A 20,032-nucleotide genomic window follows, 5' to 3' on the forward strand; every position below is an offset into this window, starting at 1 on the left:
GTTCATGTCGGAGGCAAAATTCTGGTCCTCTTTTCGTTCTCCCAATTTTCTTATTTTGGTTTGTTTGTCCAAGATGTTTAAGAGCAATAGGGCTATACGAATTATCGATCTCAAAGTCCGCCATTGGATTAGGGTTGGGTAACACCTTAATATCGATCGTATCTGTTATATTAGACGATGTATCATCGTGTACACAAGTTAAAGTACACTTTAGAACAAAGAAATAGGGTACAAAATTATCGAAACAATATTTTGCACTCAACTGTACATTAGGGATCAAGGTCACTGGTCAGCCCTAATATTTAAAGGTTAAAAGCACTTTATTTGATGGTTTTTGGAGTGATTGAGTTATAAATGTACTAAATGCTTATCGTCCATTCAATTTTCTTTCCCATTTCGTGGATTACAAAAAAGTTTTTTTTTAAAACGGTGTAGTAAAGTTCGTTAATCGTCATTTCTATTTTACCTGAGTCTAGATTCATTTGAAATTAAGTGTATTAGATCACTTAACAAAAAAAAACTTAATCGAACTTGACTTTAAAAACAATGCAATTGCAAATTTATACGCGACAGTACTTACCATGTTTTTCACTGATTGTTGGTAGATATTAATTTCTACATGTTTAAACTGAAATTAACCTGTGAAAGACTTTTATTATTAAAAAGACTTATTAACAGCAAATACATTGCTTTCAGAAATAAATAATGAGTATATAAAAAATTAGGTTCACAAATTAAGTATGAATTTAACAATTTTAATTTGGGAATAACTAGTTGTTTTACCAGACTATGTTCTACATCTATGCCAAATTTCATCAAAATCTGATGAGCCGTTCAGGAGATACCTTCAAACATCCATCCATCATTCTAGAATAGAAGTTATTTCCACACGTGACCATTCTAATAAAATTTTATGATGGTGACCTATTTGCATGCTGTAAGCAGCCGATATGATTGCAAATAAAATCGAAGTTGTGTGGTTAAATTGAAATACGTAATTAGAACAGCTGTTAAGTAGTTTTATGATTATGTTAAGTAGTGTATGTACGACGTCTTATTGTTGTTAAGGTATTTTTCTGCATAAACCTTGCACACATGCAAACATAGTATAATGTTACAGTATAAACAGTAGCCATTTGCGCGTTTTGTTTTGACGCGTTACACACACAAGTAGAATCCCAACATGGTACAACGCACACATATGTATCCGGAATGTGAATGACGCAGGATAAGGGGGGAGAGGTCGAAGGGGAGAGGAAGCCAAACGAAAACGACGCTTTATATGCCCCGCGTGAACACAGATCGAACCAGTTTATTTCCAAAGGTAAACAAAGAAAGTCGCACTTAGAGCACATCTTCAGTTCACTCCGGGCTTACAGCCAGAGATATGGGTATGTAAACTTTATTTACATTTATTTATCAACAAATCAATTCATATCACTGCATATGCAGTGATAACTTCATTCCGTTCGATGGTTAGAAAATTATTTTATAAAATTTTATCATGACGCAATTTAAAATTTTCACTTTGTAGTCTGACTTTGCTAATTTATTTTAATAACCAGCAATTATTTTATTTAATGTCACTACTTATAAATAATCCAATTAGTTCAATTCATGAAGGTTAAACAATTTGCATTGAGTTGATATTCAAGGTTATTGATCCAGACGTTGAATTGTGTACAAACTCGTGTTGGTCACGTGTAAATAGTTTCACATGACGTATTTTCATATGTAAATAGAATTTTGTATCTGTGTACCTGATCCTAAAGATATAAAAAAACTTATTACATTTACAAATACTTTTCTCTCAATAACTATTTAAATATTTTTATACTTTTCCGTTTAAATATTAAAAGCCGTGCCTTTAATGACCTTGAGCGATGAATGACACGCTTGAGTCAGCTGTATATAGCGTTGCCAGGCGTCCGGATAAAGCCAGACATAGGTAGGCTTTTTGATTGCATTTCCGACCAAAATAAACGGTTTTCCGGCTTTTGTCTTTTCCCAAAAGAGAGTGTACCTATTAATACGGAGACAAAATCCTAAATAATACAGGGTGTCCGACCCAAATGTCCGGCCAAACTGGTTGGTCTGTCCGGCTAGTAGGTTTGGCGTCCTGGTAACCCTAATTGTGTTGCTATATTCATAGGCATGAGGCATAATTTAGTGTACTGACTATGCTTCATACTGATAACAAATATCAAGTATTATTTGTCATTCTAAAAGGAAGAATATTTTGATACTTTCATGACCATAGTGTCATAGTAAACTTTTTACTCATAGACCCAAATTAAATTAGTTCTGGTGAATCTCATGCTGCTCATGAATCAAATAAAAATGTCGGATATAGTGTCGTAGCACCAACAATAATTTACCTCAATCCAATTAAGTACAACGGCCTACTGTATGTTTACTTAGTTCAGATATCGTAGCAATTACGATCGAGTGAAGGAATGACAAACGGGGTTTTGTTACTAGGACAAAGATAAAGGGTAACTACCTTACTTGTCAGTAGAACGGAAACATAAATCATCACATTATATTTTGTTATCAAATCATGAGCCTTACTGGAAAATTAAAACGTTTTTTCCCTCCTTTACAGAATCGTTAAATATAAAACCGTTAAGTAAGGACTTAGAGTGGTCTCCGGAAGCGTCGCAGGGCGTGGGGGCCACAGGGGTCGCGGGATGCGAGTCGGTCCCGACTGACATGGCCTCCACCTCGAGCGAGGAGCGCGCCATACGCCGCGTCATGGGCCGCTGGGGCGCCGAGTGGTTGAGCTGACTCGGCTCCGGTCTGCCCAAACCTGGTCCCCAGTGGCCGGCGGACCACCCCCTCCCACCGCCGCGATGGGGGGCCCCGCGCCCGGCTCTGCGCCTCTCCTTGCAGCAGTACGAGGATCTGGTCGCAAAAGCCGAGGCGATACTGAGCCGTTTAGTAGTCTCTGAAAACTATGATTCCGTCAACAACTTCCTCACACTGTACGACACTTACATGGCCTCATCGGATGAAACCCTAAAGGAGTTCTTCCCGAAGTACAATCCACCTATTCGGGCTCACAAGCACACCTGTGTCGGCCTCGGAATGGAAGTGATGAAACGTCTGAAGGTACTGGAGAAAGATTTCCCGGGAATCACCAAGTCTATGATGCTGGTGTCTTGCGATGAGAACATCCAGGACTTGCTGGACTACACCACATCGAGTCCGGGTCCTCAAGGCTTTCTGATAGAGACGGAGAAGGATCACGTGATGGTTGCCATACACGTCAAGATTGGCGATAGGCACGGTGTGTTCCTGTCGGATCTGGGCTACCACATCTCTCGTGTCGTGACGGTGATGGCTGATCGCTGCTACCCACATACTGGTAAGAATACAATTAAATTTTTCTAACTTAATTTGAACATGAGAAACTAGTGGCCGAAGTACATTAAGAACAGAGAGTAAAATCCTTGATCTTTGAAACCTTGAGTACTCTCAAACAAGACGATATCCTGCTTTTTACGGTGCAAAGGGACCAATAGGGTCTTAGAAGATTTATTAACAATATCTAACAAAACACTTATTATCTATAGGATGGTTTACCCAGAGTGACGAGCCGCATTGCCGCAAGGAGTACAACTACCAGTTTAACGTGCAGAACAGCAACTACGTGGAGTGGCACGAACGGGAGACCAGGGGCAGTGTGGTCAAGGAGCGCCTGTCTCTGGTGTACGTCGCTAGAGCATATCTTACAGCAGTCGCCGTCACTGAGAAGAGAAACTTGGTGTGGGACTTGAGGTGCGTATCTATAGATTAAAGACCTAAGGTTTTAGGTTACAATTTTTGAGAATTTGTGAAAGGAATATGATATTAATTCCAATAACATTACATATAGTATAGCCCAACATCTACCAACAAGCTCATAACCCTATCGACTGCAGAACCAACGCACTGGCCGACGGACTCAGCTAGGCTACCGGACGTAATCGACTTCTTCGTAGTTGGTGGATTGCCGAAACTATCTTTCAAGATCGAGTCATGCTTAGACGGATCATCCGATCATACTCCTGTTTTACTAACAGCTAGCACTACTGCACTTCAGACTGATAAATATTCGCCACTATATAACTCTCTTACAGACTGGTACTCTTTCCGCGAAATAATAGAGAGGGATATAGAACTAAAAATACCACTCAAAACATCTGAAGATATTGAGAGGGCTGCCAAAAATTTAACAAATATCATACAGTCGGCATGTTGGCGAAGCACGCCCGAAAACCGACCTACAAATGGTAAGGTTAGTATCCCTATCGAAGTGAGAGAAAAAATTCGAGAAAAAAGAAGACTACGACGTGTGTGGCACCAAAGTCGGTGTAGCAATGACAAAAGAGCACTTAACAAAGCTATAGTAGACTTAAAGGAAGCTCTCAAAACCGCAAATAATTCTGTTATGCAGACGTATCTGGAATCTCTTTCTCCAAGTAAGGCTACAAATTACTCTCTATGGAAGGCTCTTAGAGGAATGAACAAGCCACAAAATAGAAAGCCTCCAATAAGGAGTGGCCAAAACACTTGGGCGAGAACAAGTCTCGAGAAGGCTAAAGTCTTCGCAGATCACCTGGCAAAAGTATTTGTGCCGAATATGCCTGAAGTGGGGATGGATGAAACAGACATTGAAACTATATTAAATCAAGATTACCAACTAGACTTACCCATTAAACACATAACACCTAAAGAAATCCGGCGTGAAATACAAAACCTAAAGAATAAAAAAGCCCCAGGGTTCGACTTAATAACAAAAGAAGTTCTAATACAGCTACCGAAGAAAGCTATAATGTACATAACCGCACTCTTTAATTCCATTCTAAGAGTCAAATACTATCCTAAACTCTGGAAAATATCGCAGGTAGTGATGATTCATAAAGAAGGTAAACCTGAAAATGAGGTCTCTTCCTATAGGCCTATTAGTCTGCTCACAGTGCTTTCAAAAGTATTTGAAAAACTTCTCCTCCGAAGATTAATGCCCATACTACACGAAAAACATGTAATACCAGACCATCAGTTTGGTTTCCGACAAGAACATGGAACCATTGAACAAGTACATAGAGTATGCAACAAGATAAGAAAGTCACTAGAAGATAAAGAATACTGCTCATGCGCATTCCTTGACATACAGCAGGCATTCGATAGGGTTTGGCACAGGGGACTGCTATGCAAAATAAAACAATTTTTACCACATACTTTTTATGAAATCTTAAAATCATATCTTTCCGATAGAATATTTCAAGTCAGAGAAAATGACAGTACGTCCTCATTCTACGATATCCAAGCAGGTGTACCTCAAGGGTCGGTCTTGGGTCCAGTCTTATACACATTGTACACTGCAGATTTCCCTGAAAGTAATAATTTAACCACAGCAACATATGCGGATGACACAGCTGTCTTGGCCAGTCACAAGGACCCAAAGACTGCTACTGTAATGCTCCAGAATGGACTCGATGAAGTAGACAAATGGTTAAAAAAATGGAGAATAAGAGCCAGTGCTTCAAAATCGGTCCAAGTGACATTTACGCTGCGCCATGAAAACTGCCCAGCAGTTAAACTAGGAGATCAAGAACTTCCACACAGTGACGTCGTCAAATACTTAGGTATTAGACTGGATAAAAAACTCACATGGAGAGCACACATTATAGCAAAAAGAGATCAACTTAACATACAATATCGAAACCTTCAGTGGCTCCTTGGAAGAAGGTCTGTTCTAAGCTTGGATAATAAGCTTCTACTTTATAATGCTGTTCTCAAACCAATATGGACATATGGGATACAAGTTTGGGGTTCTGCAAGTGCTTCAAATTTAAACATCATACAAAGGGTGCAAAACCGTATACTTAAGAACATCTCGAATGCCCCCTGGTTTATTAAAAACTCAGAGGTGCATGACGTACTAAAAGTGAACACCGTCCAGCAGGAGCTCAAAGTGATTGCTGCGCGCTATAAAGCAAGAATTGCAAACCACTATAATCCCCTGGTTGCAACCTTACCTAAATGTGACCACAGAAGGAGGCTTAAAAGGGCCACTATTATGTAACTAACAAGACTCACTAAGGTCTGTTTAAAAGAAGAAGTTTCTTGATGGAGAAATAATTCTGAAAAATTACTAGTTCCTCATATCTGCTTAAAGTTTTAAAGACTGATTGCAGATGCAGCTTAGAAAAAAAAAAAAAAAAAAAAAAAAACATATAGTATAGTCATCAAAAAATGGCAGGTAAAATATTATCTTCAATCGCCCATAGTGACTCGTTCGTCATTAATATTGTTTTGTAATATTGTATACATTTATTTGAAGACTTGAAGTGCTTGCAAATTAAAAAAATTTGCTTGATACATTATAACCTTGACTATTACTTTAAAACTATATTTTTATTAATCTCAAATTGTTTAATTTCCAGGAGTCTGCTGGCTAGGGACCCCAAAGGTCATTTGTCAGCTGGTATATACTTCCCTCTGAAGCTAAAAGAACAGCAGTTCACAATGTTCTTCGACAGTAACAACGGCAAGCAGAGGAAGAAGTTGAAATTTGATACGTTTTTGGAATTGCAGAAGGTAAAGTTCAATGTCATCGTACTTGTCTGATGAATTAACTTGCATATGAAAAAATGTTAGCAGCAAAAAATGTGTTTATATTATATTAGAGCTATATTACTATTTAATTTACTACAGAATATTAAAATAAAAAATATTCATAGCTGCTTTTTGTATAAGGGATAAGTAAAATTATTTTTAAAAGAAAGAAATTAAAGCCTTAAACTTCTAACTGATATTTGGCTGCAAACAGGAAGGAGATCCGCTGCTCGTTTGCCCCTTTCTCTTATAAAATAAATTTAAAAATCACAATCAATCATTTAACAATTAAGGTGTATTTTTCTCATTTTACCAAATAATAAACCATGTTTCAACAGATACCTGACGAGGTGGTGGATGAAGTGGAGCAGTGCAACGATCAGCTCCGACTGAGAGATGGCGAGCTCCTCTCCATCCTTAAGAGGCTGGCCACCATCATGGCCGACCAGGAGTACATGACAGAACTATTAGAAGTCAATGACAGGATCGTCCAGCTCTCTGCGGGCAACTAAATGTAGTAAAAAAAAAAAATTGAAATATTCAGTCTATGGTCAATTTATAATCTATGTATTTTAATCATTAACTTATAAAAAAAATACACTCTGAAACTGAGGGATATTCTTTAGGGATGTATCTCAAAGTGTATGACGGATTCATAGTATTAACTTAGTGCCTTCAAGAATTAGTATTCATGTATATTAGTATTTTTGCACATGTTTAGAAATTTTCATAATAATTTTATAGCATTCATAGATAAAATGTAGCATAAACGGCTCATTTGGGGAAAATAAAAAATTAAAACCTAAATCACATTTTTTTCATTTCAATAAACCTAATATGAAAATTTTATTGCCAGTAGTGAAATAATAAAATATGAGGCTAATCTTACATGTTCAGTGTTGCCGACTTGTCTAGATATTGTAAAATATTAATTTAGATGTATGCCAAATTGAACATCCCTATTATCTGGCCGATATGTCTGGGCCTACTGGACCTTTCTATGGTTCCATCCTAGATATGTCTAACAACATAAGTGCTGTAGATTGTAGACCCATTGACTAATTTTATTGGTAGGAGAGGATAGACTGAAAAAGTATATTTCTTTCCTATTAATCCTCCTCCAGTCAATTAAATCAGTCTTCTTATCTCTTCTCTATGTAATATGTTTTAATATTTCATTATAATTTTAAATCCCTAATGCGATATTGAGTGCAACTATTTTCGCCGAACAGATCGTTAAGTTATTTGATTAATTTAAAGAATGCAATATTTCACAACTCAACAGAATAACCTTGGTAAGGCTGTTTAAAAGTAGGTATGTAATCTAGTTAATCGTTCGCTAATGGCTGGTTATTTAGCTGTAATGTGAAAGGATACCTACGTCATTTTGTAATTACGTAATTAATGCTTTTGTTCTGCTTTTATAACTATATATGATACACAATTAATATAGGTGATATTATTTTTTATAAGAATTTAATAGCCTATATAAAATCAAAGGTTTTGGCGTTTAGTAATATAATCGTTCCTGTGAAAAATTCATATGACATTGTTTTCGTTTGCAAACAGTTACTAAATTCACTAGGCGTTTAATTTTGAAAATTTCACTTTAAATAATTAGTGACAAAACTGGCAATAATTTCTAATTAATCAAATGAAATCACTCGATCGAAAGGGATCCATTTCAATGAAATAAAATTTCGGTCAAAAAAGGTTTTGCCGTAGATAAAAAAGCTAATACGAAGAAAATGTCGTGCGCGATCAAACAATATTTACAAACACATTTTTCATCACTTGTAAACATATGGAACTAATAATGCTGATAAACAAAATTTGATTTGATAATTCGATAGTCACGTGGTCTCGGAACGTGACCTGTTAATAGCCGCGTGAAACTTTAACATACAAAACCAATGGTTTATTTAGCTCCAGCTATTAGGTTAATTGTATTATTGATGACGTTATCTCATTTCGAAGAATTCGTTTTATCGGTCTAGACGTGCCCCTTTTATTAATGAAATATGCATGGGCAGCAGACTGCTTACGCGTGATCAGCTGTGCGCAAGAGGGAGCGGTGAGGGGGTGGTACGCGTTGAAGGAGGGGCACTACTGTCATGCGCACAGCGCAACCATCATGGCCGCCACGTTGCGCCACTGTCAATATTGCTGGTTATTATGCTATGTTAAGCGTTATAACTTTGTTAAAACAAGTTAATGAAATAGCAGTTCTTTCATACATACTTTTTTATATGTACAAAAGCACTTAGAAGCACATAAATAAGGTATTGATGTGAATCGCACGCATTCATTAACAAGTGACTGGTAAATGTCCAAAATTTATGAAATACTCAAAAAAAGCGGTATTTAGAGTACCCGAAACCAACGAACGTATGTATGTGTACATGTATGAATGTAAAATGTAGAGAGAGGTGTGTCAGGACCGTGCCAAAAGGAGGTCTATGGTCTCTGCCTAACTCTCTGGGTAACGGACGTAAGTTATTTTGTTGTTGTCGTAGATGTTCGCTTAGTCAAAAAAATTCCTGTAACTGCTGAGGCTATCAGATTTTACAAGAAATGTTAAGTTTTTTCGATAAAAAAAAACTGTAAATAAGGAGATTGTATAAGTACAAGAAGTAATGATAACGCGTAAGAAGTAATCTTTCTATAAAAAAAATTATTTACATACAAACATAACTTAAGTTATACGAACTAATTAACTAAAATGTATGGTTGTAACAGTTTTAGCGAACGCTATGAAATAGAACTCACTAAAAGAAGCAACGCTAACGCTAGCAGCGCTGCTATAATAGCGCGGCGATAACTGCATTCAACGATCAGTTTGTGTTTGTCGTCGGCGGAGGGATAAGCGTTTCGGATAGAGCGCGCCCGAAAGGCAGCGATCTATTTTTCTTTTTTTATTTGGCTTCTAGCCGTTGTATGGGTAAGTGGATATTTTATAAATGAATTTATAAGCTTTTCTAAATTAGTTTTTTCGTGTTTCAATACATTTTTATTGTATTTTACTATCACAAAGAATGTGTACTCGCGTGGTGTATACGCAAAGAGTTAGAACGTACAAAATGCGGATAATAATTGTTTTGCATCAGACGTAAACAAAGATCACTTTACCGATGCTGTGATTTGTTATTACTGAATTATCTAACTTTGCTTTCAACTTGCAAAATAAAACAAGTCGTATTTTATCGGTGTTAGTTAACCTTTTACTTTTTTCTCCCGTTACAGTGGTAATTTAGTTTGAAACAACAATTATATATAAAATAAAAAACAATCTTTATATGTTGCTCGCTTCTCAATGAACTAAAATCTCATGTCTCAATTCCATACCGCTTTTTAATTAAATATTAAAAAAAACTGTATGTAATTAATCGTTTAAAAGATGTGTTCCTTTATATAGTTCATATTTTCAGCATAGAAGCAATGCAGTATTAACGATTAACATAATTTTCCTGCAGCGGCATTGAATCGTGGAAATGAATTGCCCGAATATAACGCGAAAAAACTTGGCCACATGCTTCGTTGACCTATTTTATACTAATATTTAATAGCCTATGCGGCATATTCAAAACTATGCTAGTAATTTTTCCATGTATTTAGCAAAAGCATATGTTTAAAATATTTATTGCAGATCTAAGCTAAGCCACTTCAATAATATGTCTAATTTTTGGTCTAGTATTCGTGGTTATTTTTTAATCCTAGGTCTTAAATCTATTCATAATTATTGTTATATTCTACCTTTATTACTTGATAAATTCAGGATCCCGCCTTTATTTAGCCTCTCATAAAAAAGGTAATCTAGTTAGACAATTGAAGAACCGTTATCTCTTAATATAGATAAGGTAAATGTGTTTATAATTGAAAAGCTATTGAACATTATTAACACTCATACTTTTTGTTCAGATACGACTTAATTTCTTATGGTTTTCGAGTTCCTCGAGCCTAATAAAAGTTGAGGTACAATTCAATGTCACTCTTTTTATAACAGCTTTACAGTCAAACCAGAGACAAGATACTGTTTTTTGTTACCTGTGCATTGACTTCTGCAAGGGTCAGTCGACTTTTAACGAACTTATCGTTTATTTGTGATTTACTGTCGAAATGCCTACGCACTTCGAAGCACAGTAATGCGTTTGTAGGCGGTTTTAAAGGTCAGGGTCTATTTTTATACATGTGTATACGTAATACTTTCGCTAAATCATTATCGCCCATTCAGATATGAACTAATGAATCCTTTCACAACGTACAGTAAGTAAAATGTGACAAATTTTTCTTGCCATATATATTCCCAAAATACCCTAAAATGCTTTGGAAAGAGTTGAAGCGATATTACCTATATATTATTTCTCTAATGAATTGCGATTAACTTCGAAGGACCAAATTTTGCTGAAAAATAAATCTATTTTGTTAACCCTACACTCATCTGATATAAGTTTTTCGTACAAACGAATACTCTAAGAAGTATACATAAAACTTGTTCCGAGCGTGGATCGATCCTGCACAATTTGCCGCATTGGCAGAGGCGAACTGACAGCCAAATCCATTGTTCAAGTTTTGCAAAGTGTACTCACTTCGAGCAGCGATTGTCCTAAAATGTTTTAAACCTTACTGAAAAAGTCCATACTTCACTATTACCCAATAAGTCAAAACTGTCTTGCACGTAATTAAACAGCATGTTACTTAACACTTGAAATTAAGAGAACATCCAGACAAGATTGAACCTTGATAGTACTAAATTCTTTAAGACAAGGATAGCTCAGTGAATAAGAGTGGACAAAAGTGAATCCTATCACCATAAATTATATTCTTCTCTTCATTTACCATAGATAATAAAAAAAATAAGCTATATAACGCCAACAAGGGGGAGAGAATTCTAATGAGAGAAACACACCCATGCCCGAAAATCAATATTTTGTGCGTGGTACAAACATTGAGGGTTCCAAAGATAAATCCAAAGACGGGATTAGATACTTTACTTACTAGTGCATAAGATTCAATTTTTGAAAATCCAATTAAAAACGAAGCTACTTTGTTTCATAATTATATACTATTTTGTGGTTTTATTCACATCTATGTTACTTTGGTATTAAAGGATTTATTTCTAATATAACCCAATGTCTTAAACATGTTTTTGGCAAAGTTATAAACATAACATTTATAGATGTCTTCATTAATATTCAGAATTATTGTAGCCATTGTAACATTTGGCATTTACAAAGTAGGCTATCCTTAATCTTACTAATGTAATAAATGCGAATGTTTAGATGGATGGATGGATATTTGTTTGAAGGTATCTCTGGAAGGGCTCAACGGATCTTGATGAAATTTGTCACAGATGTAGACAGTGTAGTTTTTAATTCCGCGCGGTCGGAGTCCCGGGCGACTGCAATCATAAAGACACTTACACGATAAAAAAAATCCTTACACAGCGTACACTAAAGCTCAAGACTTCGTGAGGCTTCTATAGTTTTGAAGTAAGGCGTGCTTCAGTCTGCCTAGATACACGACAGCTAAGACTAAAGAATGCTTGAAGCATGCTACTCCAGCATACCTACTACGTGACTTGCAATAAGGTCGTTGACACAATAGCCTACATCTTGATACGTGGGCCTCCCCCGTAAGTCGAAGTTGCCCTCGGACATAACATAATATTCAAGAAACTTGTATTCAAATTTGATTGTTAACATTGAAAATAATAATAATAACTAGTCTACTGCAGTATATACATGTTTAACGATCTAAAAAACCGTCTGGGGAAACCCCTATCGACACCATCACTTTCATTTGCGTCATGAAATTTCATAACCTCTGTTGTGGGTTGTGGCACACTTTCCTTTATGATGTGAGTAGCTGTCGCCCGCGATTACGTCCGCGCGTAAATAAAAAAAAACCCTTGAGATACCTTCAAACAAACATCCATCCTCCCATCTAAACTTTCGCATTTATAATATTCGTAAGATTTAGTTACACGTAAGACTAACAATTCCGACTTTAACTCAAGTGTAGAAAAAAGAAGAAGAAGGAAAATCAAAGATATTGTTGAATATTGCGTACACACAACAAAAAATGTTCAAATAAAACTTTATCAGTGATACCCAACAAATTAAAAAATGACAACAGACCTAAAAAAAAAACTCGTAAATGAACTACGTCATCACATCAATATTGACCAAGTAATATAACCGTTATTCTAAAACCAGCTACCTGATATAACTATTACTCAGTTTACTGAGTCATCACTAAAACGTGCTGCTCTGCCGCTCGTCTTTACGATTACAGGGATGTTAAAATTCTCAATGAATCATCGTTCTCTGAACTGAAGCCCGTTGTATGCTACATAGTTGACCGGTAACCGACCTTTGGAGTTAAGATACATTGATCCCTGATTAAAAGTATGGTAATTTAATTAAAACACTTCACTTTGTTAGTAAAACACTGACAGCGGTTTAGTTATTAGCATAAAGGTATTTTAAAATAACAATCTTGGATATTTTAAATAATTGCATTAATTTCTATACCATTATATTTTAAGAATCTCTGGTATTAAGATAAAATATTAATTTAACAATTTATTAACAAACCGAATATTGATAGTGTTTTAACCTCTTGTAATAAAAAAAAACTGTCGCATTTCATGTCAATCTCAACAGCTGATCGACGCGCTGTCAATATTGTTGAGTGATTGTAATCCAACCTCAATTGCGTATTGTCTTTCCCGCCGAAATATGACCGATTTTGTGTCAAGATATCGAATGTGTATACTAATATGAACTCTATTGCTTCATGGGAAAGAATATTATTGCTTAGATTAACATTTTATTATCAAAAATCATACTGTTCATGAGGTCATATTACAAGCATTCTGAAAGAGCATCGTTTTATTTTAGAATGACCTATTAAAAGATTAAATTAAAATTTTATGTAATATGCATATCATTTTTTAAATGTTAGGTAACAATAAGAGCTAGATATAAACCTGATTTCTGCTTGCATTTTGCCATTTTATATGCTATCAATACTAGAAAAACATACGTGCTAACGTATAACAGCTATGTAATACGTTAATTCAATTGCAAAATTCATTTAAATTTCGCTTTCAGCCTCGCAGAAATATACATCTTAAAGATCACCGACCACAAGATTATTCAGGTAAAAAATACATATAAATAATTAGAATACTCACTCTTCTAACTATGGCGTTAAGAGCGATAATCGCGTACCGGAAATAATTATGAGGTTATTGTACATGTTATATACGTACATTGTTCCACATAATACTCATTCTCGTCATACATCAGTTTCAACAAAATGACGTCCATTGTTTGCACAGGCACAGCTGTACAAAGCACAGATAAACAAAACTATAGATACAGACCAAAAACAGCAAAAAATACTCATGTTTGTAGCTGCATTGTTACTTTAAAATTGTTAATTACAACAAAGGTAAAGTTGCCCATTTTACTTCGTATTTGTGACAATGATTTCCCGCGCAAAATGTTTATTGTGCGATGCGTTTGAAATGAATCATGTTTATTTAATAAAATGTTTTATTGTACTTCCTCGTGAAGTGAACGTAAATATCTAAATGAAATTAAACCAGTTAAGCGTTAAAATAATGTGCTCACAAAGCAATTTTGTAAAGACGATATAACCTTGGGTTTCTGAGGTCAAAATCACCGAAAAAAACGTATTGTTGTCTATGTTTTCTCAAAGATAATGACGGGAATGAAGATATGTTTTATACACATATTTTGGTCTCAAAAATTAATGGCTCGTGCTACAGAATTAAACCACAAGCCAAATCAAAAGGCACAAACGTATATTATCGTTTATCTACGTACAAAAGATATCACCATAAAAGATTTTAAACTCTGATAAATATTTTTGTGAAACTTGACGCGATATAACAGATACAGCATTCACATGTTGCCTTGACGATAAAACAGTTTAAATATCGATAAGAAATGATACATTGCACATTTACAAACTAAAATAACAAATATTTGCTGAATTTGAAGGCCGAATTTTAATTGTAACATGTACAAAAATATGTAAATCAGTCGACTATTAGAACTAGGTGTTATTTGTTATTGTCTTAGAACTAACACAGAACTAGGCCATGACAAATGTATTTACCATGGGTCAAGGCTTACGTCATAGGTTTTTATGAGACTTGCAACAGTGACGTAATCCAGAGTAATGCCACGTGATGGTTATTTGTGTTCTATTGTGGTTTATATCTAAACGTTAAGTGAACAAGAAACTTAGACTTAACATAATGTATCTTAACGAGTACACATTAATTGTAGATATCTACTCATTAAAGAATGGAATTGTTTACTCTTTCTTTTAAATAAATGTCGACCGCAAACTGGTGCAAAGATTTACAATAATATTGTTTAACAGAGCGTGAAAAATCGTCATCATTGGTGTCAGAGAGGCAGCGTGAGGCGCTCGTGAAGGGCGCCCCCGAGTCGCACACTGAGCGCGGCCGCGGACAGGACGATGCGCGCGGGCCGGGGGCGGAGGCGTGCGCGGAGGCCGAGGCGGTCGCGCCCACGGTCGGCCGCTGGGGCGCCGAGTGGCCGAGTTGACTCGCTGCGGACTCCCTGAACCCCTTGCCGGGCCCGCGCTGGGGCCCGCCGCGCCCGCCGCTGCACCTCACGCCCGCCGAGCACGAGGACCTCGTGACCCGTGCCGAGGGCGTGCTGCGTCGTCTGCTGCTCACCGACAACTACGACTCCGTCAGCAACTTCATCTCGCTGTACGACGCCTTCGAGAAATCCGCAGAGCCGCTGCAGCAGCTGTTCGGCAAGTACACGCCGCCGATCCGGCCGCGCCAGCACACCTGCGTAGGCCTCGGCATTGAGCTGCTGAGGCGCTGGCGCAGCCTGGACAAGCGGCGGCCGGGGTTCGCGGCAGCCTGCGCGCTGGTCTCGTGCGAGGAGGCGGTCGAGGACGTGCGAGAGTACGTGACGAGCGGCGAAGGCCCAGAGGCAGTGTTGGCCGCCGAGAAGGAACACGTCATGGTGTGCGTGCAGATCGTGGTGGATGGGCGCGCCGGCGTCCTGTTGGCCGACCCCGGCTATCACGTGCCCCGCGTCGTCACCGTTATGGCGGATAGAGGGTATCCGCACACCGGTCGGTACAATTATGGGATAGGCCATCGATACTTGTTTTGCATTCTCTCTTTTGTTGCGTCGACTAAGTGCAAGGTGTTTGTGTGTCGTGAAGGTTGGTTCACGCAGTCGGAGGAGGCGCACTGCCGCAAGGAGTACAGCTACGCGTTCTGCCCGCTCAACAACGGCTACGTGGAGTGGCGCGAGCGGGAGACACGTGGCTCCAACTTCAAGTGCCAGACGTCGCTCGTGTACGTCGCGCGACCCTATCTCGACGGCGTCAATGTCACCGAGCGCAGGAATCTCGTTTACAACTTCAGGTGAGATCTACCGATATACTATACCATCCTAAGTTTCAGATCATATCAGGTCATTAGTAAAACACACATGGCGCTTTGTGCTTTTGGAAAAAGTGTAACGTAAATTTGAAATTAATAACCGTAAGCTTTGAATTCCAGGAGTCTCCTTGCCCGCGACCAGAAAGGCCACCTCATAGCCGGGCTCTATTTCCCGGTGGGGGGCCGCGGCAAGGACGCGCAGTTCACGCTGTTCTTCGACACCGGCACTGAGAAACACAAGACCAAATACAAGTTCAACAATTTTATCGATCCTGATGCTGTAAGTATCAAATTACGAAATGACGTCATAGTTTTACTCTTAAAACAGCTCAGGGGTAACATCGAGAGTTACAAGGGCACTTCACGTTTAGACTCGTTTCGTTACATGAAAGAGAAGGAAGACATGATTTGATCAGCCGTAAATACTTTACAAAACGTGTATTATAAAATATTTACAAGCAGGCATTCAATAGTCACGTCTATTTCTAAATGAAAGAACTTGCCGGATGTGTTTCGAAGCATAACAAAGCGTGTAATGTAAACGCTTGCGTAATATGCACGTGCCGCTATTTAACTTTGTCTCGTGATTGCATAAGCACACATTGATAAGGAGCGTAATTATATGATACAATTTGCGATGCTTTTTAACGATATTTTCTATGTATTTACGCACCGTCTCTCTCGCAACTCCGTGGTTGAGAAACTTTTTTTTTCAAAATATCCATACACCAAATCTTTTTTCTCGGTTGTGGGAATTTAAAAGGGACGTTAATTTTAGATATTTTAACCGAATTTCCACTGCACCTTCTACAAAAAAATCACCAAAAAAATAGACTGCAGTGATACTTTTAATAATACATATAGACATCCCTTACATTCTCTTTCAATAAACAGAGATAGCGATACGTGTCAGGTTGATACCCACTAAGTTAAAGATATTTTGTATTATGTCTGCTTTCACAATATGACTACAACATCAACAGTATGTTTGTGAGTGATACATTTCTCGATAACTATTCCGCTGAATAAATATTCCGACACGTGCTAAACTTCTGTATTTATATATTTAATATACATATTTATATATTACTAACTAACTGTCGCCCGCGACTCCGTCCGCGCGCAGTTAAAAAAAAACTAAATGGGAGGGGGGGGGTTATGAAAAATAGATGTTGGCCGATTCTCAGACCTACTGAATATGCTCACAAAATTTCATGAGAATCGGTCAAGCCGTTTTGGAGGAGTACGGGAACGAAAACTGTGACACGAGAATTTTATATATTGGACTAGCTTTTACCCGCAACTCCGTCCGCGCGGAATAAAAATAGAAAACGGGGTAAAAATTATCCTATGTCCGTTTCCTGGTTCTAAGCTACCTGCCCACCAATATTCAGTCAAATCGATTTAGCCGTTCTTGAGTTATAAATAGTATAACTAACACGACTTTCTTTTATATATATAGACTAGTATTATAAATGCGAATGTTAAGATAGATGGATGGATGTTTGTTTGATGGTATCTCCACGGCTCAATGTATCTCGCTGTAATTTGGCATAGATGTTAAACAGTCTGGAAGAACACATAGGCTACTAATAAAGATTTTTTTCAATCAGACGGAGTCGCGGGCAACTGCTAGTACTTCCATATATGAACATTATTCTCGTATGCATTACAAACTCTAAACTCGTGTTAAAAGTTAAATTGAGTTTTACTTGGAAACTTAGTTTGTGACCTCGTTACTTAGCTATTGTGTATTTTTAACAATGATGGATGGATGTTTGTTTGAAGGTATCTCCGTAACAGATCATCGGATCTTGATGAAATTTGGTACACATGTAAAACATAGTTTGGAAGAACACATAGGCTACTTATTAAGTTTTTTTTAACATTCCGCAGGGACGAACTCGTGGGCGACAGCTTGTATTTTTTACACATTTTACTTTAATTCTGCGCCCATATTATTAATATGTTTCCTATTTATATTGTGCCTTTTGATTTAATCAAAATATGTATGTGAAATTAACAGTTTTTTGCGGTATTACCTGCAGTACTATTTCTATGAGATTCAAACCAGCTACTAACTTTCTTGAGCTGTTAAATGGAAAAAATCATAAATCTTTATAATAATATTAGAGATTAGTTAATTTTAATAAAAACTTCAACATATTTGAAAAGGTAAACAATAACCTCTATTGTAATGTGTTACTTCGTTGTTAGATACCAGAGTCAATATCTGAGGAAGTGGAGATTTGCAATGCTCAGATGAATTACAAGAAAGGTGAGTTACGGAACATCATCTGCCGGCTGGCGGAGGTTCTCGAAGACCACAGCTTCATCGAGCAGCTGCTGGAGATCAACGATGATATCTGCCGCCTGTGTCTCTGACGGCCGCGTAATGGCGGCAACATGGCCGCCGATAAAACGCGCCAAAACGCACCATAAACAATATTTGTCTCTTAATTTGTAGTTTATTTCACAATTAAAAGCTTAATTATTTTTCATTATTATATTTCGAATTTGGTAATGGGTTTATTTTGTAAGAAATAAGCTTTTTTATTTTCTTAAATAAATTAAGATTTTTTATATTTTTTTATACGTTTAATTTTTCTTAATTGTACTTATTCTTTATTTGACATACCTATTGGTTTAATAATATATTTAAATATACGATTATTTGACAAATTTAAATACGAAGTTTTATTATTTTACTTATTTTAAATATATATTTTTTTATTTTATTAATCTAAAATACAAAATTCTTGAAACAGCCTTCGTAAACTCGATCAACAAAACTGTGATAGTTAAATTGGATAACAAAAAAAAAACACAGATCAAAATAGAGAAGAAAAATCCGGGATATAAAAAAAAAGATTTTTTATATAAAATGTGTATGTTTTCCTTGTTGCGTCATTTCTACAACGAAAGTTATTAGAAATCCTTTATTTTTATTTTATACGTAGTTGCAGAAGAATAAGGAAAGAAATTGAAAACGGAAATAGATTAGTTTTCGAAACTGATAAATATATGCAATAAATATTTAGAGTTGTAGTCTTTTACTATGGAGATGGCTCCTACGTAAACTATAGCAAGCCACAATTTTGCAATTTACTCCCTATTTTTATTATTTTTTAAATTAACTTGATGAATACTAATTTCTGTATTTGAAAGTAACGTTATAAAGAAGTATTGTAGATCTTGCAAAATTTGCGTTTTAAACGTACGATAGTTTACGTAGGAGCCATAGTATTAGCGTGGTCAAATTTCCATTCCCTTGCACGTAGTTGTACACAAAATTAGCCACGTAGAAAATATAATAATTTTATTATTATTAAACGGTCAAGTAAAGGGTATTTATGACACTAATTGTTGCTTTCTGAGACTTAAATCCCTTTATAAAATATCACTGTTTTGTTAAAGATAAGTAATGAGATGAAAGTATGTTTTATACAGATATTTTGGTCTCGGAAACCAACGATATGTTCTTTTTTATAACGCATGCATTTACTTTATAATCTACATAAGGCAATTTTTTATCATTACAATTATGTTTATATTTAATTTGGTGGGACACATTTTTTTAGTTACGAATTCTCTAAAAGCTATTCACAATTTTCGCCGCTAAAAGGACGATAATGTATAAAATAATTGTTTTTTTTATTCATTAGTATTATTAGACATAAATAATCATTATTTTAAAATGATATCGATGATGTATTAAAAATATTTAAACGATAGACTGCTAATTTTCGGAATATATAAATCTGAATTTAGTGATATATGTACTGAAAACGTATGTAACATTTTATCAGGTAATTATAAATCTTTGCAACATAACATAATATATAAATACAAGTTTTTTCTACATATTATAAATAATCATATATAATGTATCAGAAATATTTGTTAATATAATTTCATATGTTTGCTAAAACTGAATATTCAAAAGTTATGTAATAA

At 36.3% G+C, this 20,032-nt stretch overlaps 2 protein-coding genes across 2 annotated transcripts; both read left to right on the forward strand.

Annotated features, from left to right (window-relative positions):
• Window positions 1-1,299: 1,299 nt before the first annotated feature.
• Window positions 1,300-7,148, forward strand: LOC106718431. The gene is made up of 5 exons (XM_045681154.1): window positions 1,300-1,391; window positions 2,606-3,367; window positions 3,576-3,780; window positions 6,432-6,585; window positions 6,942-7,148. Exons 2-5 carry the CDS (start codon window positions 2,998-3,000, stop codon window positions 7,113-7,115), a joined length of 903 nt encoding a protein of 300 aa, XP_045537110.1. The 5' UTR covers window positions 1,300-1,391; window positions 2,606-2,997; the 3' UTR covers window positions 7,116-7,148.
• An 8,067-nt stretch (window positions 7,149-15,215) lies between these two features.
• LOC106718369 lies at window positions 15,216-18,539 on the forward strand (the record flags this gene model as incomplete). The annotated part of the gene is made up of 4 exons (XM_014512441.2): window positions 15,216-15,759; window positions 15,853-16,057; window positions 16,196-16,355; window positions 18,293-18,539. Coding segments are annotated over 4 exons (1,077 nt in total), but the record flags the coding sequence as incomplete, so codon positions are not given.
• Window positions 18,540-20,032: the final 1,493 nt, after the last annotated feature.

The sequence above is a fragment of the Papilio machaon genome, chromosome 15 (genome assembly GCF_912999745.1).
Source record: "Papilio machaon chromosome 15, ilPapMach1.1, whole genome shotgun sequence".
NCBI lineage: Eukaryota > Metazoa > Arthropoda > Insecta > Lepidoptera > Papilionidae > Papilio > Papilio machaon.

What these genes read in the sequence shown, in the direction of transcription:
- LOC106718431 (XM_045681154.1), top strand. Translation starts at nt 2,998, where the DNA reads ATGGCCTCATCGGATGAAACCCTAAAGGAGTTCTTCCCGAAGTACAAT. An exon ending in AACTTGGTGTGGGACTTGAG is followed by an intron (nt 3,781 to 6,431) that starts GTGCGTATCTAT and finishes TTTAATTTCCAG; the next exon opens with GAGTCTGCTGGCTAGGGACC. An exon ending in CGTTTTTGGAATTGCAGAAG is followed by an intron (nt 6,586 to 6,941) that starts GTAAAGTTCAAT and finishes ATGTTTCAACAG; the next exon opens with ATACCTGACGAGGTGGTGGA.